At 53.7% G+C, this 23,824-nt stretch overlaps 1 protein-coding gene across 1 annotated transcript in view; it reads left to right on the forward strand.

Annotated features, from left to right (window-relative positions):
* Positions 1-23,824, forward strand: part of Myo15a (myosin XVA) — a 55,651-nt gene that overhangs the window by 12,538 nt on the left and 19,289 nt on the right. Inside the window, exons 10-55 of the mRNA XM_057774662.1 lie at positions 319-432; positions 854-1,015; positions 3,449-3,562; positions 4,091-4,149; positions 4,229-4,352; positions 5,029-5,124; positions 5,453-5,584; positions 6,195-6,320; positions 6,883-6,960; positions 7,620-7,768; positions 7,852-7,897; positions 8,058-8,182; positions 8,708-8,825; positions 9,056-9,231; positions 9,639-9,723; positions 10,277-10,330; positions 10,427-10,523; positions 10,599-10,729; positions 11,130-11,225; positions 12,029-12,264; positions 13,482-13,645; positions 13,839-13,911; positions 14,095-14,286; positions 14,560-14,720; positions 14,818-14,912; positions 15,337-15,457; positions 15,565-15,632; positions 15,724-15,801; positions 15,966-16,152; positions 16,238-16,364; positions 16,600-16,705; positions 16,836-16,908; positions 17,699-17,820; positions 18,011-18,070; positions 18,539-18,614; positions 19,318-19,433; positions 19,518-19,636; positions 20,404-20,545; positions 21,133-21,244; positions 21,336-21,410; positions 21,772-21,950; positions 22,172-22,287; positions 22,497-22,569; positions 22,831-22,903; positions 23,113-23,186; positions 23,369-23,451. Coding sequence (XP_057630645.1) covers positions 319-432; positions 854-1,015; positions 3,449-3,562; positions 4,091-4,149; positions 4,229-4,352; positions 5,029-5,124; positions 5,453-5,584; positions 6,195-6,320; positions 6,883-6,960; positions 7,620-7,768; positions 7,852-7,897; positions 8,058-8,182; positions 8,708-8,825; positions 9,056-9,231; positions 9,639-9,723; positions 10,277-10,330; positions 10,427-10,523; positions 10,599-10,729; positions 11,130-11,225; positions 12,029-12,264; positions 13,482-13,645; positions 13,839-13,911; positions 14,095-14,286; positions 14,560-14,720; positions 14,818-14,912; positions 15,337-15,457; positions 15,565-15,632; positions 15,724-15,801; positions 15,966-16,152; positions 16,238-16,364; positions 16,600-16,705; positions 16,836-16,908; positions 17,699-17,820; positions 18,011-18,070; positions 18,539-18,614; positions 19,318-19,433; positions 19,518-19,636; positions 20,404-20,545; positions 21,133-21,244; positions 21,336-21,410; positions 21,772-21,950; positions 22,172-22,287; positions 22,497-22,569; positions 22,831-22,903; positions 23,113-23,186; positions 23,369-23,451 — 5,183 coding nt within the window. The remainder of the gene's footprint in view (positions 1-318; positions 433-853; positions 1,016-3,448; positions 3,563-4,090; positions 4,150-4,228; positions 4,353-5,028; positions 5,125-5,452; positions 5,585-6,194; positions 6,321-6,882; positions 6,961-7,619; positions 7,769-7,851; positions 7,898-8,057; positions 8,183-8,707; positions 8,826-9,055; positions 9,232-9,638; positions 9,724-10,276; positions 10,331-10,426; positions 10,524-10,598; positions 10,730-11,129; positions 11,226-12,028; positions 12,265-13,481; positions 13,646-13,838; positions 13,912-14,094; positions 14,287-14,559; positions 14,721-14,817; positions 14,913-15,336; positions 15,458-15,564; positions 15,633-15,723; positions 15,802-15,965; positions 16,153-16,237; positions 16,365-16,599; positions 16,706-16,835; positions 16,909-17,698; positions 17,821-18,010; positions 18,071-18,538; positions 18,615-19,317; positions 19,434-19,517; positions 19,637-20,403; positions 20,546-21,132; positions 21,245-21,335; positions 21,411-21,771; positions 21,951-22,171; positions 22,288-22,496; positions 22,570-22,830; positions 22,904-23,112; positions 23,187-23,368; positions 23,452-23,824) is intronic.

A 23,824-nucleotide genomic window follows, 5' to 3' on the forward strand; every position in this document is an offset into this window, starting at 1 on the left:
GGATTGGGGCTTCAGAAGACCTCAGCCAAATGGGCCAAGTGAACCATCTGAAGGCCTGTGTGTACACATCTGGGTCATGGAGATGCATGTCTCCAGGTGTGCAGGGCTGGTTTACATAAGAGAAAAATGTGGGCTATTTCTCCAAGCCAAATAAGGCCAGCACACCATCACACCAAGATGCTCTCAGATCTCACCCCCAGAGATGCCAGCCAACTTGCAGGTCCCTGTGTATGGACATGTTTATATGTGCACAGCTGAGCCTGGCTGAGTGACTGAGGGAACCACTCTTTTATGCACCCACTCTTGCCTCCCCTGCAGGCCAAAAACGAGAGAAATTATCATATTTTCTATGAGCTGCTGGCCGGCCTCCCAGCCCAACTGCGGCAGGCCTTCAGCCTGCAGGAGGCTGAGACCTACTACTATCTGAACCAGGTGAGCATGCACAAAGGGCTACCCAGATACCCCAAACCCCGCAGCTCCTGGCAGTAAGGACAGGAACCTCAGGCCTCAGTAGAGAGAGGAGCCCATCTGATCTATCTTTTCTTCAGAGCCTAAAACAGAACTAGCCAAGGTGATGGTACTGAGCGCCCCTTCTCTGGGACTCAGTTTCCTCTTCTGAGAAATGGGAGCAATAAAGCACCACTCTAGAGAGGTGCGGGTGAGGAATGTTTGACTTGGTGCTGGCCTATAGTCCATCCTTCATTAATGCTGACTGTGGGAGGTGGGAGACAAACTCTGCCTCCTCACACAGTCTGTGGAGCTGTCCTGGGTCCCCTCAGAACCTCTGGAAAGCAGAACCTGAAGGGTCCTCAGCTTGAGTACTGGACACTGATCGTCCTCTGCCCCCAACCAGGGTGGGAACTGTGAGATCACTGGTAAAAGTGACGCAGATGATTTCCGCCGCCTGCTGGCTGCCATGGAAGTGCTCGGCTTCAGCAGTGAGGACCAGGATAGTATCTTCCGCATCCTGGCCTCCATCTTACACCTGGGCAATGTCTATTTTGAGAAGCATGAGGTAAGAGGTGCTCAACCTGCAAGGCCACACCCAGGCCTGCGAGTTTCCTCTCCGGTTACACAAGGCACACAATTTCCTTTTCCCCTGCGTGGCATATTCTTTTCTCATATGTGAGAATTCTATATATATGTTAGAAAAGCCAGATAATTATCTTTAGATGACTGAAAAGTTCTTGCCTGTTATGATTTTGTTTATTATGAGTTTGGTATTTTCTTCGGGGATATTGCCATGTATTATTTTAAAATTACTTTTAGGCAGCTTATCAATCTTTCCTTATACATTGTAGGTTTTGTAGATTTTTTTGGTCATTTTGAGAATGACTTCTCTCTCTAGGCTCGGGATGTAGTTTGATTGATGCAGTGCTGTGTAGTAGGCAAGAAGTCCTGAACTTGATCTGCCCTCTCATAATCCAGGGGGTGCTGCACACCAGAAGGTGGAGGGAGGAAGGCAGACCAGAAGTTCAAGTTCATCTTCAAGATACACATTGAGCTTGAGGGTAGCTTGGGCTTCGTGAGACTCTGTCTCAAAAAAAAAAAAAAAAAAAAGGCAAGATGGCTCCATGGGTAAAAGCACTTTGGGGCTCACACCGGGGAAGGGGGGAACTAGCCCCTGAATTATCCTCTGACCTCTGTACATCCCAGAGTATGTGCACCCACACATAAAAACACAGCAGAGAAATAAATGTTCCGTGGTTTTTGTTGTTGTTTTAGAGATAGGGTTTCTCTGTGTAGCCCTGGCTGTCTCGGAACTCACTTTGTAGGTCAGACTGGCCACAAATTCAGAGATCTGCCCACCTCTATCTTGTGAGTGCTGAGATTAAGGGCATACACCACCACACAGGGCTGAAAAACTTTAAAACTGTGCTTAAAAGAATTTAAAAATGAGGGTTTTTTGTTTGTTTGTTTGTTTGTTTGTTTGATTGGTTGGTTTTGTAAGACAGGGATTTTGGAGCCTGTCCTGGAACTAGCTCTTGTAGCCCATGCTGGCCTCGAAATCACAAAGATCTGCCTGCCTCTGCCTCCCGAGTGCTGGGATTAAAGGCGTGCACCACCACCGCCCAGCAAAAGCTCATTTTAAAAATGGCTCAAGTGGTTAAGAACATTTACTACTCTTGTAAAGGACTGATTTTGGTACCCAGCACCCACGTCAGGCAGTTCACACTACTTTGTAACTTCATCTCCCTGGGATATGATACCTTTGTTCTGGTCTCTGTAGGTATCTGCACCAACATGTATGCATGCATGCATGCACACACCACACACACACACACAATTAAAAAATAAAAATAAATCTTAAAATAATAATCCATTGTAGTAAAGTATGAGATCGGAATCCAATTTATTTAATTTCCAGATGGTTTTGTAACTGTCCTTATCCTGATTTGAAAATCGGGTACTTATTGTATATACAATTGCCAGGTATGTCTGTTACTAGACTTTAGCATTTTGTTGTTGTTGGGTTTGGATTTTTGTTTTGTTTTGTCTGAAACAAGGTCTTGCTATGTAGTTCTCCTTGCCTCAGCCTTCCAAGTTCTAGTACTGTAGGCATGTGCCAAGAAGTCTGTCTTCTGTATGTGTGTGTGTCATGTGTGTGCAAGCGTTCAAAGAGGCCAGAAGAGGGTATTGTCTCTCTCAGAGGCAGTTACAGATGGTTGGGAGCTGCTTGATGTGATGCTGGCAGCCGAATTCAGGTCCTCTGGAAGAGCAGCAAGTTCTCTTAACTGCCAAGCATTTCTCCATCCTCTCTCCCACCCTGTGGATGTGTGCACCTGCACGCATGTGTGCCCCCCCCCCCGCCCCGCAAACCCATGTCACTGAGTCTGTAGCTTGTGATTGGTCACTGAGCCCTGGAATTGACCAGTCCCTTCAGTGCTGGGGTCACAGAGAAGCAGCACCATGCCTGGCCTTTACTCACTGCTGGGATCTGAACTCAGGTCCTCACACACGTGCAGCAACCTCCACTGAGCCACCTCCCCAGTTCCAGATCTTCTCATGTGCCCTGTCTATCTGTACACGCCGTACTTTCGGCCCATCTGTTTTGTTGTGCATATTTTGGTGTTGAGGATGAAACCTACGACCCCACACATGCGATGCACACCCCCACGCCAGGCTGTATGAATGTCTGTAATCTGTTTCTCCTGCCTTGGAAAGCTTCCTCCTCTTTTTTCTCCAGACTTTCTTTGGCATTCTAGCTTGTTTCTGTTTTTTGTTTTGTTTTGTTTTTCCAAGGCAGGGTTTCTCTGTAGCTCTGGCTGTCCTGGAACTAGCTCTTGTAGACCAGGCTGGCCTCAAACTCACAGAGATCCACTTGCCTCTGCTTCCCAAGTGCTGGGATTAAATGTGTGCACCACCACCACCTGGCTTGTTTTTATCAGAACTCTAAACTCAGCCCAACCTGTTTAGCTCAGGCTTACTGCCATGGTGTTTTCCATAGACTGATGCCCAGGAGGTGGCCTCTGTGGTGAGTGCCCGGGAGATCCAGGCTGTGGCTGAGCTGCTTCAGGTCTCCCCCGAGGGCCTGCAGAAGGCCATTACCTTCAAAGTGACCGTGAGTCTGAAGACCCTGCATCCTGATGAGGGCCTATGCCTCTGGAGCCGCAGCTCCCTCCCCTTCTCCCTGTCATCTCTCAGTCAAACTGGAGAGGTGGAGCCTCACTTCAGGCCTCCACATGGGCTTTTCCCAGCCTTGATTCTCCTATTCTTTCAGTCCTGCCAGTGTGGCTGGAGTGGAGGGTGGACACGGGCACACATGGCATGCTTGCCTCCAGCAAGCCTTCTCCGATCCTGGCTGGGTCAGAGCTTCCTCTAAGGCATCCATCAGTCCTTCCTCTTCCAGGCTGATCCCACGACTGATGTCTTCTTAAGCCTGTCTCCCCATTACACCAGCAGTCCCCTCCCTGCTTGAACAGCCAGGTTCAGAGAAAGCATTTTGGCCTGTTTTGGCCAGCAGTGAGCTTGAGACCAATTATCCCAAATCTCCAGTGTGCCTTTCCCATGCTCCTAGACCCCAAGCCCTCCAGGGTTTTTCTGAGGTACTTGGCAGTCAGCTATCACTCAAAGGTCATGTTCTTCCCAGGAGACAATTCGAGAGAAGATCTTCACACCCCTAACTGTGGAGAGTGCCGTAGATGCCAGGTGAGATTGTACCCCTTCTTGCCTGAATCCCAGACCTCCAGTGCCTCTGCCCTGAGCCCACTCACCTCCTCTGTTCCAGGGATGCCATTGCCAAGGTCTTATATGCACTGCTATTTGGCTGGCTCATCACCAGGGTCAACGCTCTGGTGTCTCCAAAACATGATACATTGTCCATCGCCATCCTAGACATCTATGGCTTTGAGGTAGGGCTAAGAGAGACCTTGCTCTTAGGAAGCTACTCGGCAAGGCTGGTTGGGGACAGTGTGTAATGGGCTTATGTGACCACACCTCTGATACATAGCTACCACTGGGGAGCCCTTAAACCCTTGCCTCAGCTAGTCAGGGGTCACAGATAACTTTCTGAAAGAAAGCAGCATCCCTAGGTGAAGGAACACTATCTGTAGAGGTCAGGAGCATGGGGTACCTTGTTTGGGGAGCCAGTGTTGCTGTGGGGGATACTGTCATACTTAGTGAGGATGATGGGGAAAAGCTGAGTAAAACTTGCAAGGCAAAAGCCACACAGACACCTACAACACATGGTTGTGTGCCCAGGCACTGTTTACAAAGCCACTCCATCCAAAAACCATGTAAGGCAGGTATTGCCAAAATCCCCATTTTACAAACAACCAGAAAATAGCAGATCCAGGACTGGAACCCAGGCAGAAGGCCTAGTGCCCTGAGGTTTTGGCTCTTTGATGGGCCCCATCTGGCATGCAGAGGGCCCTACAGGGTCTGTGGTCAGGGTCCAACTTTTTGCAGCCATGAAAAGTAGGGAGTATCCTGGGCTTGGACCTGGAGAAGGTACACAGGGTCCATGATGGGAACAGATGGGTTGCTGACCAAGGAGGAAGCAGACCTAGCCTCCCACCTGCCTGGCAGGACCTGAGCTTCAACAGCTTTGAACAACTATGCATCAACTATGCCAACGAGAACCTTCAGTACCTGTTCAACAAGATCGTCTTCCAGGAGGAACAGGTGTGCAGCCCCCACACTCCCGCTTGTCCGGCCTTGATGGTCAAGGGCCTTCCTGAAGACACAAAGAGTGTCGGGAAACATGGAGAGACAGGAGCGAGCAGGAGCAGCATGCATGAGGCCTGTGCTATGGAGGGAAAGGTCCTGGGTTGCTGAGTCTAGAGAGGAGTTCTCTCAGGACCTTTCTCAGGCTCTTCTGACTCAGGAAGAGGGAAAGGGAGGCCCTGAGGGTCCGTGTTGCCCTGGTAGGATTCTAGCTCCATGTTACAGAAGGCAGGACGCAGAGATAGGTTAGACTGGGCAGAGGTGGTGGAACCCACGCTATTCACAGGAGGAGTACATTCGAGAGCAGATGGACTGGCGAGAGATTGCCTTTGCTGACAACCAGCCCTGCATCAACCTCATCTCCCTGAAGCCCTATGGCATCCTGCGCATCCTGGACGACCAGTGCTGCTTCCCGCAGGTAAACCTCAGGTGCTCCTGTGCTTGGCATCCCAGACTGATGGACAAGGACCGAGGCCTGAGGCCACCCTTCTGTGCTCAGGCCTGGGGCGGGAAATGTGGTGTTAGGACATCACCAACAGCAGTGGTTCGCAACCTTTCCAATCCTGAGACTCTGACCCTCAACCATACAATTATTTTGTTGCTATGTCACAACTGTAATTTTGCTACTGTCACGGAACATAATGTAAATAAGCTGCGTTTTCCAACGGTCTTAGGCCACCCTGTGAAAGGGTCACTGGCCCCCCCGCCCCCTGCAAAAGGTCGAGACTCACGGGTTGAGAACTGCTTATCTATAGTCACCTGTATTGACTAAGATTGGAAGTTCCAAGTGAGGTGACCTGGGTTTGGGCTGCATACTCTGCCTTAAACTGGGGATTTGATGTCAGTGAGAGCATGTAAGCAACTGGGAATCCCCAGATTCAGCCACAGTTGTGGGCCTTGCTTCCAGGACTCCGTCAGCCTCCCATGACTGTGAGCCATTCTTCTCCAGCACCCTGGGGAGCAGAACACTCGGGGCCAGGAACAGGTGCCCAGCCCCCCACCCCTACCCTCACCTCCCTCCCTCGCAGGCCACAGACCACACATTCCTGCAGAAGTGCCACTACCACCATGGCGCCAACCCACTCTACTCTAAGCCCAAGATGCCACTGCCAGAGTTCACCATCAAGCACTATGCAGGCAAGGTCACCTATCAGGTGAGAGTGGATACAGCCAGCGTGGCCTCGGGTTCTCCGTCCTGCAGGCTGGAGACAGAACCACAGTGTGGGCCTCGCTGGGATACTAGTTCTGACGCTGTGGCCCCTCAGCTGTGTGGCCTTGGAAAGTTGCTTGAGTTCTCTGAGTCTGTTTCCTCACCTGAGAAATGGGGCTAAGAATGCCAGTTTTCTGAGGCAGAGGTGACCCTAAGAGTGCCTGTTACTGGTAATGGTGTCATGTGGTCATTATAATCCAAGTCACAGCGGATTCTCACACTTCTGTCTCCATGTGGACCTTATTGTCTTCATCTGCAGAATGGGTAGAAGGAAGTATGGCCCAGTCTGGGTTTACCCCACCCCCTGAAAGCGTGAGCAGGATGGAGCAGTTGGGGAGACAGAGGGGAGGGTCCATTCCCTCCTAGGAGAGACAGCAGACGGAAGTCTGGTAGAAGATGAAGGAATGCAGAGGACTGGGAACAAGCCTTTGATGAATCCTTGCTGCATACGGGAGGGGGTGAGTGAGACCAACCACAGACACAGACCCACCAATTCCCTTTTTTAGGTGCACAAGTTCCTGGACAAAAACCATGACCAAGTGCGCCAAGATGTCCTGGACTTGTTTGTGCGCAGCCGCACAAGGGTAAGCCAGCCTGGATTCGCCTGCCCCACCCCGGTGACCCTGCCCACATTCCTGGTGGCACCTGATCCAGCCTCCACTAGCTCTACCCCAGGCTCTCCCCAGTCCAGGAAAGGGAAGCCCCTTGACCTGGTCTTTCTCCTTAACTCATCTCTGCCTCAGTCACCTGTCATGGTCCCCACCTAAGTTCCAATGAGGACCCTTCCGACCTGGTTCAGGGATAACCAGTTTACCACTGAGACTAAGTTCTGGATTCTTCACTTATGTTTGAAGTCGACATTTTGGGGGATACATGGGGCCAAATTTGGGGGCCTTGGAAAGCCAGCCCCACTGCTCATCAGCAGGTGGACCTATGACAGAAGGACTGGTTGCACCCATCCCCCATGGGCTTCCCTTTTCCTCTTCTGTCAAACCAGCCAAAGTTCCTGACCAGGGCCAGATTCACAGCCAGTGCTGTGCACTCCCCGAAAAGAAAAGGAAAAGCAGCCATGCTGTGGGCTGGGTCCCTCAGGAGATGTTGAGCCCATATGCAAGTTAGGATGGCAGGGACAGCTGGAGTCAAGTTGTTTTTCAGACCCTTTCAGTTCAGGGACCTGACTCCTATGTTCTGTCCCTGTCCCGCCCTCAACCCACTGCCTCGTCCAATACTTCGGCCCCTCCAGGTGGTGGCACACCTCTTCTCCAGCCATGCTGCACAGACCGGCCCTCCACGCCTGGGCAAGAGCAGCTCCATTACCCGACTCTACAAGGCTCACACTGTGGCTGCCAAGTTTCAGCAGTCACTCCTGGACCTGGTGGAAAAAATGGAGAGGTGGGTTGGGTGACAGGGCAGAGTGGGTGAGCACCCACACGCTCCCTCTGGGGTCTCACACCACCTCTCCCACCTCTGCCCAGGTGTAACCCCTTGTTCGTGCGTTGCCTGAAACCCAACCACAAGAAGGTGAGGCCCCTGGCGAAGTCAAGTCCTCCTCCCTGTGACGTGTGACACTGGGCAGGGCTTGGCCTCTCTGGACCCCTCCCTGCCCACTGCGTGACTATGTACCCCCACCTTTGTACCTGAGTAGATGAAATGCAGCTGTGCTTTCTGGGCGTCCTTCTAGGAACCGGGTCTCTTTGAGCCAGATGTGATGATGGCGCAGTTACGCTATTCAGGGGTTCTTGAGACTGTGCGGATCCGCAAGGAAGGCTTTCCGGTGCGACTACCCTTCCAGGTGTTCATCGACAGGTACTTCCGTTGGGTAGTTCCTAACCGCACAGACTCCTCTCCTCGTGTACTGTTGTTCAGACTGTACACTGTGCAAAGCATGTTAGATTCGACATGGGAAATATAATTGTTGAGTTGTGTGTGTGTGTGTAATTGCATGTATTCACTTACTGGGTGGTGGCTCAAATGAATCAATATGTGTGTGTAGGTTACAAGACAGTTTTCAGGAGTCAGTACTCTCTTTCCATCATGTGGAAGAGATGAATTCCCCAAAGACTAACTCACGCCGTCAGGCTTGGGGACAGAAGCCTTTGTTTTCATAGTTTCTCTACGTATGAAAGCCATCTCATGTGATTTTAGTCGCCATTAGGACAATCTCCAGCAGGTGTCAGTAAAGCGTTTTGTTCTGCTGAAATAGTGTATTAGTTCTGACACCTTGAGCTAGTTTTGGGGACAGTGCTGTGAGCAAGTCCCTATTGGACCACAGCCCCCCCAGACACGGAGATGGGGTAACATTGGGCCCTCAGGCTGGGTTTGTTCCCCCAGGTATCGCTGCCTGGTGACCCTCAAGCTCAACGTGCCAGCGGATGGGGACATGTGTGTGTCGTTGCTGAGCAGGCTATGCACAGTCACCCCAGACATGTACCGTGTTGGGGTTAGCAAGGTGAGCTCTGGAGAGCCCCACATTCAGTGATATCCAGGTGGTACCTCAGACTCATCCAGATACCGAAACTTGGGATGTTTATCCACCTCAGCTCTGTTCCGATGTCTGGTGCCCCAGTACCCTAATTTTTGCTGCCCTAAACTCCCAGCCAAGCTGCGGGAGGCAGCCCTGTCTTCTCTCCTTTTGTGGGCTCTTCAATAGGGATATCTATTGCTACCTCCCACTCCCAGCTCTTCCTGAAGGAGCACCTGCACCAGCTACTGGAGAGCATGCGGGAGCGAGTCCAGCATCGCGCTGCCCTCACCCTGCAGCGCTACCTGCGAGGCTTCTTCATCCAGCGGCACTTCCGCTCCCTGCGGCGGAAGATCATCCTATTGCAAAGCAGGGCCCGTGGCTTCCTGGCCAGGTGATGCCCACAGAAGGGGAAGTCTCTTGGGTCCTCCAGTCTCAGAGGAGCCTAAGCTCAAATAGTCAGCTTCCCGTCTCTGGAGGTATGCAAGCTGAGAGAGGCTTCTGCGGGAAGAAATGACCTGATTCTTCAGGTCACTGCTCTTGGACTGTGGATCCAGCTGAGAGGTTTCCCTGTTACCTGCACATCAGGGGCTCCGGGACTAACACATGGTGGGGTAGTACATGACCACTCTGAGGATCAGTCTGGGCCCTGCTACCAGATTTGCTGTGTGGGTTTGGCTGTCTCTGTCCCACATTGAACTCATTTTCTTTTGAGACAAAGGATCCCAGAGTGAAGTATGGGCAGTGGCAGAGGTATCTCTGACCCTTTGTCACCCTGTGGCCTCATCTTTGATTCCTCAGACAACGCTACCAGCAGATGAGGCAGAGTCTGGTGAAATTCCGTTCCCTGGTGCACACCTACGTGAACCGCCGCCGCTACCTCAAGGTACAGGCCTGTCTGCGTTTGGGGGTGGGCACTTAGCCCAAGAGGAACCCATCCCCAGAGCAAATCCCTGCCATGCCCTCCTCCTGAGCCAGGTGGCTGTGGCTCCTCTGAGGCCCGTTTCCTGGCATGTCCCTTGGGCATGGAGCAGGGTGGAAGGAAATGCTATTTGGAGAGATGTAGCCAGCACTGGGCTCATAGTGAGCTGCAGGCATGATTAATTGGCACTGGGTGACTTGAATCTCCTTAGTGTGATCTGGTACTTAGCTCACTGCCAGTCTTGTCCTCTGTCACATAAACCAACTGCCAGTGATAAATGCCCTTCCATCCCCAAAGCTCTGGAGGCATGCAAGGCCTTCTGTGAAACAAGGCTTCCTGGAGTCCTGCCAATGTATCCCCTCCCATCTCTGGCTATACTTTTGCCTCCCTTGCGGGAGGTCACATCAGTGCCACCAGGAGCCTCCAGGCCACAGGCCGTTCCCTACTGCTCGCGCCTGCCCAGGCTACCTGGCCATGGTCTCTGCCACCTGTGCCCTGACCATTTGCTCTCCTGCAGCTGAGGGCAGAGCGGAGGCGCCGGGCACAGGAGGCATGGCTGCGTGAGCAGGAGGTGGGTGCAGGGTCCGAGCCGCAGCAGGGAAACAGGGAGGGAGACCAGCAGGTGAAGTGTGATGGTGGGCCCCTCACCCCTCGCCCATTCCTCCAGGAGCTCGGCAAGCGGGAAGTGGTGCCAGTGAGGCACCTGGAGGTGCCAGCTGAGGTGGCCGGGCTCCTGCAAGCAGCAGCAGCAGCAGCAGCAGCAGGTGTGTTGGCTCCAACAGCAGCAGGGAAGGGTTGGGGAGAGGGTTGCAATCACTACATGCTTCCACTATCTGCAGGCCTCAGGCTGTCCAGTGTGCCCCGAGTAGCCATCGTCCGAACTCCTAGGCTCCAGGCTGAGCCCTGTGTCACGCTTCCCCTTGACATCAACAACTACCCTATGGCCAAGTTCATCCGGTGCCACTTCAAGGTGAGTGCTGGGCAGCCTGACCCCTGGGCACTGAAACTCAGAGCTAACACAGCCTCCCTGAAGGCTTCTGAGGTATGGGCAGGAGCCCATTGGGAGCCCCAGGGCCCTAACAGAAGTGAGACCCTTTTGGACTCCAACTCTATAGCTCACCAACCAGCCTAGGGTTGCTAGAACGTGACTAGGAGGTGGCACAGCACCTGCCTCCGTGTCCTGTCCTCCAGAAGGGCCCAGCGGCATTGCTCTGCCTCCCCCAGTTGCTCTTTGGGGGTCATAGTCTGCCCTCAGCAGGCCTCAGCTTCTTCATCTAGGCAATGGAGTGGGGAGCCCACCCCATGGTCTCTTGCCCAACGTGACGTCTGTTGTCCCAGTGTTACCTCCCATGCCCTCCTTGTGTCCCCAGGAGCCCTACTTTGGGATGCTGACAGTGCCCCTGAAGATGCCTCTCACACGGCTACCTGTGGAGCACCATGCAGAAGCCATAAGTGTCTTTAAGCTAGTATGGGATCTGCCCCAGTCCAACTTCAAGTGCATAGCCTACAGCACAATGCCAGGCCACGAGCGCCCTTGCCCCTTACCTGAGAGGAGGTTACAAGCTTCCTCCCCTTTATTCCTCCTTGGCCTTCAAGCCCAGTTTATGAGTCCCACACCTCTTCTTGAAGCTGTATGTCAGTGTAAAGATCTGGCTTCTTTCCGAGAGTCGCTCCCAGTCATTCCTGCCTAAGGACTCCCCAGGCAGAGGGGGCGGGTCCCTGTTCTGACCCAGGACTACCAACATGTCCAGAGGGAGGTTCAGAGGCTGGGAACACAAATGAGGCCCCAGATCCAGCCAGGCAAGCCACAGGAGGCAGCCTGGAGGGGGTGGCTTTGGAGATGAGAAGCGTTTACCTATTAGGGGAAGGAGGAACTCTTTGGGAACAGGACAGGAGAGTTGGCAAGAAAAGGGAGAGTGACCAGTGAGGCTTAGATTTCAGGCTCCCGGGTTCCATTTCACCAGAGAGCTGGGGAGCCCTGAAAGGTGTTTCCTGGGCGTGATGTGGTCAGGTCTGAACGCTAGAGAATCCTTCAGATCAAGTGGAGCCAGCTGAGGCCGAGGGTACTAAAGGATGCTGGCAATGAATGGGAGCCTCAGGAGGCTCGTGAGCAGAACAGGACAGCAGTGTGTACTTCGGGCCCTAACTCTTCTGCTAGTTGTTTGACATTGAATAGTAGGGTGATATTAAAATACGAGGGGCATTTTATGGGCAGGAGACTGTGAGAAGAATGTGAGCAGACGCCCACGAGAGTCTGTCTGTGCCCTAGATCCTGCGTTTCATGGGAGACCCCCACCTGCACGGCACCCAGGAGATGATCTTGGGGAACTACATAGTGTACCAGGGGCTGGTGGAGCCGGGTCTGCGGGATGAGATCCTAGCCCAGCTGGCCAACCAGGTGTGGCGGAATCACAATGCCTACAATGCCAAGCGTGGCTGGTTGCTGCTGGCTGCCTGCCTCAGTGGCTTCGCACCTTCCTCACAACTTGACAAGTTCCTCCTCAAGTGAGTGCAACCGGGGGCAAGTGGTGGCCGGAGGCAGGAGCTCGGAGGTCAGGCCAGTGGGTGCCTCTATGTTGCCAAAAGACCAGCATGAATGGCAGCCAGCGCTGCAATCACATGACTGAGTCCAGACCCAGGAGAAAGACAGGCTTTGCTTTACTACACAGGGGAGGAATTCGGTCGCAATGGATGAAGATGACAAAACCCAGGGTGGGGCAAAACGGGGGTGTGGAGAATTGGGAAGAGTTCTTAGCTCTTAAATCTCTTAGGTTGTGTGATGGACAGGGGTTAGGAGCACAACTGGGTTCAGACAGTCTGGACTGAAATCCCAAACCAACTCTGTGATTTTGAACAAGTCACTTAACCTCTCCAGGCCTTGAGCTTGTCTGCTATAAAATGGGGGTGACGAGAGCAACTACTCTATAGTATATGTTATGTGTGCAGAACAGAGACGGCATGTACCAGTGCCATGTGGGCATGATCACGTTGACAGTGTATCCCTGATGCTGGTGGGGTGCTGGGCTTGTGGGGGATAGTGCACAATCCTACCACATGACCTGGGGCCAGTACCCCTCTTTTCTCTGCCGTTAATAGGGGGTGGGAACAGGATCCCCCCAGCAGGAGAGCAATGAGCATCAGATTGTGTGCACTTTCACCTGACCAGCATGCGGAAGGCAGCCATTCCTCAGTCAGTACTGTGGCTATGGTGGTTCTAGCAGAATAGGGTCACTGGCTGCCTGTGTGCTGCCTTCCTGAAAGCACAACCCTGGTTCCTCTCAGGGCAGAATGGGTAGGGGCGTGAGGAGGACCTGCTGGTGGGAACAGCTCACTGACTCTGAGCCGAGCTGGACCCTCACAGCCGTCTCTTACACAGGTGAAAACTAGGAGGCCAGGCTAAGAGCGGGTGGTCACCCAGAGTACTGAGTGAAGGGGTGGGGCAAAGCCCTCCAGAGTCTGGATTCTGGCCCGCGCTTAGTCATGCACCCTACCTGAACAATGACATGCTACCCCATCCTCGGACTCTGTGCTAGACTGTATACTCTGGGCTAACCTGGGATTTGTTTCTTGGGCCAGCCTTAGCACTCTAGGCTATGGGGGCCTGTTAGTGTGCTCACCAACCTATCCTATTTGTGAGTTAGCCTGAGGCCTTTCCACTTCACCTTAGAGCTAAGGGCTAGCCTGAGCCTACAGCAGGCTCCAACTCCCTATTCCTCCTCCAGGTTTGTGTCTGATTATGGGCAGAATGGCTTCCAGGCTGTGTGTCAGTATCGCCTCCTGCAGGCCATGGGCTCAGGGACAGCTCGCACCTTTCCCCCTACACAGCTTGAGTGGACTGCCATTCAGGAGAAGGCCAGTATGGCGTTAGATGTGAGCTGCTTCAATGGTATGTAGGCTCATCCCTCAGGCTGCTTCTCTGGAGTGAGCAGTGGTCACTAAAGGGTCTGAAGCCAGGGAGGGGCTTGTGCCTGTGTCGCAGTGCAGGGAAGTGGGGGTTTGAGATCTGGGATAGGGACATGGGAGCCAGTGAGGCTGGCCTGGAGATACCCCAGACTGAGTACAGCAACTGACTGTGCCAGGTGACCAGTTCTCCTGTCCGGTACACGCCTGGAGTACGGGGGAAGCTGTTGCTGGAGACATTCTAAAGCACAGGTTGGCTCCTAGAATGTCCCATCTGGCACCCCATGATTTGGGAGAAGGGAGGGGGCAGAAGGCACCAACCCTGGGGGGATCCAGGAAGCCACTCTGGCCATGCCTGGGGTCTGATTCATACCCTGGGGTCTCCAGGCAATGGCTGACAGTTTCACCATTTCCATTCCTCTGCACAATGACCAGGGGGCTGGCTGACAGTTGGAGGGGCTGGACAGTGGCCATGAAGAATGGAGTCCAGTGGGCAGAGCTGGCTGGACATGACTATGTGCTGGATCTGGTGTCAGACCTGGAACTGCTCAGGGACTTTCCTCGACAGAAATCCTACTTCATTGTGGGTGCAGAAGGGCCTTTGGCTGGCAGAGGAGATGCTAAAGGGTATGTAGTTACTTGCCCAGACCGCCTCCCCTGGGCAGCTACCCACCAGCTGTAGGGAAAGACTGCGCTCTGGGAGTGGGGTTGTTATTATGTTTGATCATTTGAACCTCAAGCTTCCTCCTACCTTAGCTTCGGCAGTCTGGAGTTGCAGGTGTGTACTGCCATGCCTAGTAATTCTTCTCAACTGGAGACGCCCCATGACCCAGGACACACAGGTGGTTCAGGGAATCTCTTTGGGGGTCAGCTGTCCTGTGCCTCCCCTTTCATCCACAGGGTGTTTGGGAACTGCTGGGATTCAGATGAGGACACGCCCACAAGGCCCCAGCCCCAGGACCACATGCCCCAAATGCCTGACTTCGATGGGTACTGCAGCCACAATGAGGATGGTCCAAATGGGGAAACTGAATCCCAGAGATGGGCAGCAACCCGCCAAGGTCAACCAGCAATAGCCATTACATTAAAGGGGGAAAAACCCAGAGGGTGTGGAGACCCAGAGGAGAAGTAAACTTGGCCCCTTTGTACCCTCATCAGCTGTGGACAGCACCAGAGAGACCACTGTGCCCCCCAGGGAGCTGGATGGCTACTTGGACAGCCTCTTCGATCCTGTGCTGGCCTGTGGGGATGCGGTAGGGATGCAGAGGGATGCAGGTGGTGGGCTCAGTGTGTGTACCAGAGACATAGCCCACGTCTTTGGGTGATATCTGGAGCTTACACAGTCAGGCACCTGGGGCAGGGACTCCAGTCTGGGTCTGCGCTGGGAGCAGGGAAATCTTTAGGTTATCTGGCAGCTGGAGATGCCCCTGGCTGCCCTGGCAGGACCCACAGCTAAGTCAGACCCGCAGCTGTCACATCTGACAGAATGGATCACTGGATCACCTGTTTCCAAATCCCACAAGATTTCCTTGCCCTAGTACAGAAACCCCAGTACAGACACTGGCTCCCACAATTCATTCCTGTGGAGGGGGTAGGTTGGGAGCTGGGGTTGGTGTCAAGTGCCTGTTGCCATGGATCCTGGGGATCACAGCAGTGAGGCGGCCACTGCTGTCCCAGGAACTGGAGAAGCCGACAGCCATCGCCTACCGCATGAAAGGTGGGGGCCAGCCGGGTGGAAGTGGCAGTGGTGCTTCTGAAGATACCCCCCGGAGACCTCCAGACCCCAAAGTCAAACCCAGTCAGTACTTCCTAAATATACTTCCAGATTAGGGGCCGGTGGTGCATAGGGGAGCTCCTGCTTCCCCAACACCTGTGCCCACCTGTGCCCTTTGCCCGGTTCCCCAGTCCCAGGCCTGGATGCCTCTACACTGGCCCTGCAGCAAGCCTTCATCCACAGGCAGGCTGTGTTACTGGTGAGTGGGGGCAGGGCACAAAGTGTGTGTGTGTGTGTGTGTTTGCGCGCGCGCGCGTGCATACGCAGGTCACCTGGCCACTTCTCCCCAGGCCCGGGAGATGACCCTACAGGCTTTGGCGCTCCAGCAGCAGCCCCTGAGTACAGCCTCAAGACCCCAGCCCCCAGAGGTGAGTCGAGCTGTCCAGGGTAAACAGGAATATTGTGTTACCCAGGCTTTCTGTTCATGTCTGAGACCAGGAGTCCTATAGTCCACTTTGAGCAGAGATGGGGTGCCTGGGGGTAAGCTCTCAGGTATGTCCTGGATGGCTTCTTCATGATCTGCTCTCCACAGAGACCACTAGCTCCAGAGGCACGGCCGAAGACTGTAGGCACCGGCCCCCCAGCCAAGCCTGTGCTCGTGCGCCCCACTCCACAGTTGCTGGCCCCATGCTCTGTGGCAAAGGCCCCGAAGATCCCTAGCAAGCCTGTGGCTGCCCCCATCCTAGCTCAGGATTGGACTGCTCCAGAATCCAGTGAGTGTCCATCTAAGTCCTGAGGCTGCCCAGATAGGCCAGGGCCACTGGGCCCCACGGCCTCACCTGGCCACCTGCCCCACGGTTTCAGCCTCCCCGGAACTGGTTCGGTACTCCACGCTCAACTCAGAGCACTTCCCACAACCCACACAGCAGATCAAAAGCATCATCAAGCAGTGTAAGCAGCCGCCCTGGGCGGCGCGCCCTGAGGCCCGCAGGTGGGTCCAGACACCAGCCCTCAGTTTACCCTCCCTATACCGGGCTCATCACCATTCAAGATGGGCTCCAGGGCAAAGGGGAGGCTCAGGCTGCCATGGTCTTCACTGTGCTGGTCAGCCTTGACTCCTCTTTGGTGCTTGTTTGTAATGAAATGGGGGAGGGAGGGGTCCCTTCTCTTGGGGATTATGGGAAAGGGGATACCTAGTGTCTAACCTGCCATGGGTCACCTGCCAGAACGGATGGTGGGAAGGTGTTCAGGAGGCCACCTGACCCTCATGAGGAAGCCCTAATGATCCTGAAGGGACAGAAGGCTCATCTGGCAGTAGCACCTAGCACTCAGGTGAGGTATGGGGTTGGGTACCCCAGAGGGATTGAAGCCTCAGAAGTCAGTTGCCCTCTCATCATGGCCCCCTGCCTCCCCTCCACGGTTTGCTTTCTGCCCCCTGAGCGCTCTGTTTGTGGTGGGACAGGTGTCCAGAGAGGCTGTGGCCCTGGTGAAGCCAGTGACCAGTGCCCCAAGGCCATGCATGGGGCCCACTCCAGGTGAGGACCTCAAGGGTGGGATGTGCAAGTGTCCAAGTGAGTGAGCGAGCCTGTGAGCACAGGGGTGTTTGGGGAAGCTGTGTCTGTCCCTAAGTCAACATGTACATACTGTGTGGACATTGGTGCCATTATAACATCACCGCTTAAATCGCTGTTTTCCGGCTAGCCCCACCTTCATTGAATCCTACCGAAGCTCATCAAACAGTGCTATTTGTTCCTACCTGTTAAAGGCGGGGAAACAGAAGCACAGAGATGTTAAGCTGCTTCCCAAGGCCACACAGCTTGAAAATATTCAACCAGAGCTATAAATCCAGCCCTCTTGCCCCAAAAGGGAAGCCCTAATCAGACAGTGACTGTAAAATATGAGTCAGTTCACAACGCATCTCTGATGAAAGCTCCTGTGATGAACACCAAACTCTTCACTGTGATCTTGACCGGCCCGTGTGATCTATTGGCCCAGTCCCACAGCCTTCTCTCTCTCCTCCTTCCTCTTGACACATTCAGTTCCTATAACTAAGACACCAAGCCTGCTCCCACCTCAAGACCTTTGCACGGGCTGTCTCCTCCAAGAGTAATGCTCTTCCTCACAGGCTTTGGGTGTCTGTCTCCTTCTTGTCCATCAATCAGGTGTCCGCTCAAATGTCACTTCAGAGAGGTTTGCCCAGTCCTCCTGAATCACCCTGCTGTACTTTCATGACATCTCCTGCCACCATAAGCACCATAAAGCTCTTCCTGGTCCTGCTGGGTCTCAAGAAGCCCCCCTTATACTCTCTGCCCCTGCCCTCTACAGTGCAGCCTTCAAGGTCACTGGAGCCTCCAGAGGATCCTGTGCAGACACAGCTGCACCGCCTAGTCAACCCCAACTTCTACGGCTACCAGGACACCCCCTGGCGGATCTTCCTGCGCAAAGAGGTCTCAGGAGCAGGCCTGAGGATGGGTTAAATATGGGCAGGGTTATCCAGGAAGCTAGGTCAGGGAAACCATGAAAAAATGGGAGTGAGGTTAGAGCTAGGGTAGGGATCAGCCAGCGGCTGCATTTGGGACTGGGGTCCAGCCTAGAAAAGAGGGTAACCTGTGGGTAACTAAGGCCCTACCCACACAGGTGTTTTACCCTAAGGACAGCTACAGCCACCCTGTGCAGCTGGACCTCCTGTTCCGGCAGGTGAGGTCTTCTCCTTTCCTCCCACCTGCAGGGTCTTTTCTTCTGGGGTCCGTGGGTTTGAGAACTGCTCTACTGATCCCCTCCCCCCCATATACAAGGTTAGCAGGGCTACACATGCATCTGATGAGTCAAGGTTCTGGGCATATGTGCATGCCTGTAACCCCAGAAGGTGGAGGAAGGAGGATCAGGAGTTTTGATACAAAACCCTGTACAAAAACAAAACAAAACACAAACAAAACAGTTACTCTAAGTTCACAGGGCCTAGAGGCCAAATCTCGGTCTCTCTGAATACATATGGAAACCAAGGCCCGGGGAAAGCAGAAAGGATTAAGAAGGCGACCATGTGAGGGATCAGATAACAAAAGTGACCCAGTTTACAGATGACCCCGTGCTGCAGAACAGGAACCCCCTCCGGCGAACCTAGGCCCTAGACCTCAGCTTCCAACAGGGGCACACTTGTTTCGGCAGATCCTTCATGATACTTTCTCTGAGGCCTGCCTGCGCATCTCTGAGGATGAACGGCTGCAGATGAAGGCCCTGTTTGGTACCTTGGGGAAGGGGTGGTTGCTGATGGCCTGGAGGCCGTCTAAGGACACGCCCCAACCTCTTGCTCCCACACATGTCCATTCTTCTTTTAAAAATATTTATTTATTTATTATGTATACAAAATTTTGTCTGTGTGTATGTCTGCAGGCCAGAAGAGGGCACCAGATCTCATTACAGATGGTTGTGAGCCACCATGTAGGTTGCCGGGAATTTAACTCAGGACCTTTGGAAGAGCAGGCAATGCTCTTAACCACTGAGCCATCTTTCCAGCCCCCCACTGTCCATTCTTTTTTTTTTTTTTTTTTTAAATTTATTTATTTATTATGTACACAGTGTTCAGCCTCCATGCCTGCAGGCCAGAAGAGGGCACCAGATCTCCTTACTGATGGTTGTGAACCACCATGTGGTTGCTGGGAATTGAACTCAGGACCTCCGGAAGAGCAGTCAGTGCTCTTAAGCTCTGAGCCATCTCTCCAGCCCCCCCCACTGTCCATTCTTATTCAGCCTCACCAGGCTGCATGTTTGGAGTCAGCTACGTGTAACACGCAATATGGCCCTTTCATCTATCTCTGGCTTCTAGTCCCCCCCACAGACATTGGTCAGACAGCTTATTGCTGGTAACAGCCTCTCACACCCAACTCCCTGAGCTGTGAGCTGGATAGGAGGGTAACAGGGTCTTGACCTGAACTGGCCTCCCTTAGCCCAGAACCAGCTGGACACACAGCGACCTCTGGTAACGGAAAGCGTGAAGCGGGCTGCGATCAGCATGGCCCGAGACAGCTGGGAGGTCTACTTCTCCCGCCTCTTCCCAGCAATGGTAAGAGTCCCTTCTCACCCCTTCTGCCTGCCCAGAGCAGCCAGGGATAATGATGGAATAACTCACCAGGGTCACCCTTCCTAGGGCAGTGTGGGCACTGGCGTGCAGATCCTAGCTGTATCCCACACGGGCATCAAGCTCCTGAGAATGGACAAAGGCAGCAGAGAGGCCAGCAGACAGCTTCGGGTCCTGTGTGCATACAGGTGATTGGACAGCAAGTGGGAGTGGGCTGTCTGGACAGAGATGTTATTAAGCACCTGTGATGTGGGCCTATGGAGATGGCTCAGTGGTTAAGAGCACTGGCTGCTCTTCCAGAGGACCCAGATTCAATCCTCAGCACCCACATGGCAGCTCACTGGAGTCTATAACTCCAGTTTCAGGGGATCTGACACCCTCACACAGACATACATGCAGGCAAAACACCAGTGCACATGAAATTAAACAAATAACCAGCCACCTGTGATGTGCTGACTCTGCTGAGCTTTTACTTAAGTCTGTGTTAAAGATTTAGAAAGTGAGGCACAGAGAGAGAAGCTGATGGTCTCTGGTCACACAGGTAGGAAGTGGTTGAGCTGGGAGCCCACTACTCCGCTCTGCCTCTAGCCAGCCCTGTCTCCAGAGCTCACTCTACAGAGGGGGTAACCGCTAAGATCAGCCTAGTCCCCGGACATCTGGCCCCGAGACCCGGCTGAGTGGACAGACTCTCCACTGGAGTCCCTTTGTCGGTTTCAACATGAGGTTAAGAGAGAGCTCTGATCACTGGCTGGGGGAAAAAAACTGGGCCAATTGATGAGACAAAGATACTGTGTGGGCCAAGTCCAGCTCTGTGGTTGAACTGAGGGGCTGGACTGTGGCACAACGGGCTTTAAAATACACAGAACATACAGATGGGTCAGAGAGGGGAAACAGGAACAAAAAAAGGCATCTCTTTGGCAACAAGGTTCACCCTCACACCACCTTCTCTCCCCAGCTTTGCAGACATCCTATTTGTGACCATGCCATCACAGAACATGCTAGAGTTCAACCTGACCAATGAGAAGATCATTCTCTTCTCGGCCCGAGCTCGTCAGGTCAAGACCCTAGTAGACAACTTCATTCTGGAGCTGAAGAAGGTTAGGATTGCTCCACAGATGTGGCCTGCCACTCCGCTCCAGCCCTTCCACCCAGAGAGTGCAAATACACTATATACACGTGCATGCCACAGGACACACCCACAGACCTCTCTGCCAATGAGCTCTTCCCCTCACCACAGGACACACCCACAGACCTCTCTGCCAATGAGCTGTGTCTTCCCCTCACCATGCTTCTTCTCTCTTGCCTCCCCAGCATCTTCTTAACACCTGCCCTCAGCAGTGTGGGATGCACCTCCTGTCTCTGCAAAACTGCATTCCTTGTCCTCCAAACCTCCTCCTCTGTTTACCCCTGCACTTTGGCAGGATCTATCCCAGGCCCAGCACCCATTCTAGGGGGATCCAGAGGACGGTTTTGGGAGGGATCAGTGGCTAAGGCACAGAGTGTGCTCAGCAATTCCAGGCTCCCATTCTGTCCAATGGCTTACCCTCTGCCCATCTAGGGAACACTTCCTCCTGCCACCTAAGGGATGTGCCTTCTCTGATGGCTTGGGAGAATGGAAGCAGCAGCAGAGGGAAGCCCCTGGAATGGAGGCAGTACAAAGCACTCTATTCCTGGTGTTTTCTAGGATTCGGACTACGTGGTGGCAGTAAGGAACTTCCTGTCTGAAGACCCGGAGCTGTTATCCTTCCACAAGGGTGACATCATCCACCTGCAGCGACTGGAACCACCTAGAGTGGGTCAGCTCCATGGCTGGGTGGACGTGCCCAAGATAGAGGCACCTAAGCAAATGGCGTCCCTGGTACATGCTGATGCAAGCTCCTTCCGCAGGCTACAGCGCCGGGTGTGTGGTCCGCAAGAAATTGGTGTACCTGGAAGAGCTGCGGCGGAGAGGCCCTGACTTTGGTAGGAGTTTGTGGATGCCCCAAACCTGGAGCACCAGACAGGGGTGCTAATCCAGGTTCCAAACACACTGCAGACTCATGATAAGAGTCTATTGGTGACCCCTTGGTCTCCTAAGGTGACCTGACATTGCCGGCCAGCAGCTCTTCAACCCAATCTTTGCCTACATATATGGCTGAGGTGTGTCTCCATGCCTGTGGCCCTATACTCTATCTCCTGTGGCTCCTGGCATTCGTCCGCAGTACCACAAAAAAACAAAGACAAAAATAGTACTAGGAATGGCTCAAGGGGGCGCACAAGCCTCCTCAAAGGACTCATTCGGTCCCAAGACAAGACCTTCCTGTTTTCCTCTACTTGTCCCTAGGCTGGCGATTCGGGGCCGTCCACGGGCGCGTGGGTCGCTTTCCTTCCGAGCTTGTGCAGCCTGCCGCTGCGCCAGATTTCCTGCAGCTCCCGGCTGAGCCGGGCCGGGGCCGGGCTGCAGCGGTGGCGGCTGCAGTGGCCTCGGCAGCAGCGGCACGGGAGGTGGGGCGCCGGAGAGAGGTGAGGGGCAGGGCAGAAACTCCAAGGGCGGGCCATCTTTGGGATGCAGCCAATCCCATGCAAGGGACTGGCCTGGAGGGCGGTGTCTGGCTTAGAAGCGGAGTCAACACAAGTGGTGAATGGGGCAGGCTTGAAGGGTCCAGACCTGTGACTGGGAGGTAAGATTTCACAGGAGGATCAGACTGGGTGTTGGGCCTTTGGCAACTACACCTGTCCCGCAGGGTCCTCCAGTCAGTACGCGTTCCTCTGACAGCGGAGAGGACACCGTGGTTCTCCCATCGAGCACATTGCTAGAATTTGCCCAGAAGTATTTTCGAGACCCTCGGAGGCGTCCCCGGTGGGTAGTGATCCATCTTCCTCCTCCCCATCTCCGTGTTGCCTTGAATTATGTCTGTAGGGCTCCCAGCCCCACTTCTGGTGGGTGGATCCGGAGACCCCTTAGTCCCAGCCTCTGGGTGCCTTCCTGCCGGTAGAACAACTGAAAGGGGCAAAGATGTGGCCAAAGGCTGGGAGGCAGGACTGGGTAGTGGCGCCCATCTGTTGCAGGGATGGCCTCAAGCTGAAGCCTAAGGAGGACCAGGAATCCAGAACTCTGGAGGACATGCTTTGCTTCACTAAGGTGCGTGACCGTGCCTCAGTTTCCTGTTTTGTAAAGTGGTGATGCAGAAATCCTCTTTCTGTCCCCTGGAGCAAATGCTTGTGCCCATTGAAAGCCTCTGGCTCTCAGCATACAGAGCCAGGGCCCCTGCAGCACAGTGTCTGTCCCTATTTTGTGATGGGGGCCCTCCTGTCATAATATAGCCTGAAAGCACGATGCAGTCCTCTTCTGTTCTGCCGATTCCCAGCTCCATCGTGATACAACCCCTTGGTCTCCTCGCAGGCCCCAATCCAGGAATCCCTCATTGAACTCAGTGACAACAATCTCAACAAGATGGCGGTTGACATGTTCCTAGGTGTGTGGGATGCAGCACTGTGTAACCTGTATTCGTTACCGCTCTTCTCTGGTTCTGGGTTTTCTTTTCCCCAAATCTGAGACACTGAAGAAAACGGAAGCCTCCAGCTGTCCCAGCTGCAGCCTCTCAGAGAGGAAATGGACCTCTGGGTTTCTTGGGATGTGTAGCGGGGGCATGGTGGTCCTGAGCAGGATGGGTCTTTCCTACAGCTGTGATGAGGTTCATGGGAGACGCCCCACTGAAGGGCCAGAATGAACTGGATGTTCTCTGCACGCTCCTGAAGGTCAGTCCTGAAGCATGAGCCTCCTGCTGCCGTCTTGCCCTGTGCCTTGGTTTCCTCATCTGCCGGTTATAGTGCAGTGGGAAATCTCTCATGCTGCCCAGAGAGGAATGAATTCATCCTGCTGGTGCACAGAGGGCTGAGAACTTCCCGACCTGGCAATGATCTGGCCTGCCTTTTTACAGTTTTGCGGAGATCATGAGGTCATGCGAGATGAATGCTATTGCCAGATTGTGAAGCAGATCACAGACAACACCAGCTCCAAGCAGTAAGTCACCTCCTGACCCACTGTCCCCACACTCCCCTATACCAGAACTTCTCCCTCTCCAGCCTCGCACCACTAACCTTTGTTCCTGCTTTATGTTTTTGGAATTGCTTGGTCTGGAGCATGCTGTTCTGCCCTTTCTTCCTCTATGAAAGGGGCAACGATAATGTTTATGTTCAGATTCTTGGCTGCCTGTTACAGAAATCCAGCTCAGGGTGGTCTGAGCTGGCTCAAGTAGCTGACATTTAGTCAGGATGTGCTTTCCGGCACAGTTGGGTCCAGACACCATTAGGAAGCAAGCTTTCAGGGATGGGGGTGTGGCCTAGAGGTTAAGAATGCTTGCCAGCACTGGCTAGGCAGAGGAAGGTGGATCTCT

This window comes from Chionomys nivalis, chromosome 7 (assembly GCF_950005125.1).
Source record: "Chionomys nivalis chromosome 7, mChiNiv1.1, whole genome shotgun sequence".
Taxonomy (NCBI): domain Eukaryota; kingdom Metazoa; phylum Chordata; class Mammalia; order Rodentia; family Cricetidae; genus Chionomys; species Chionomys nivalis.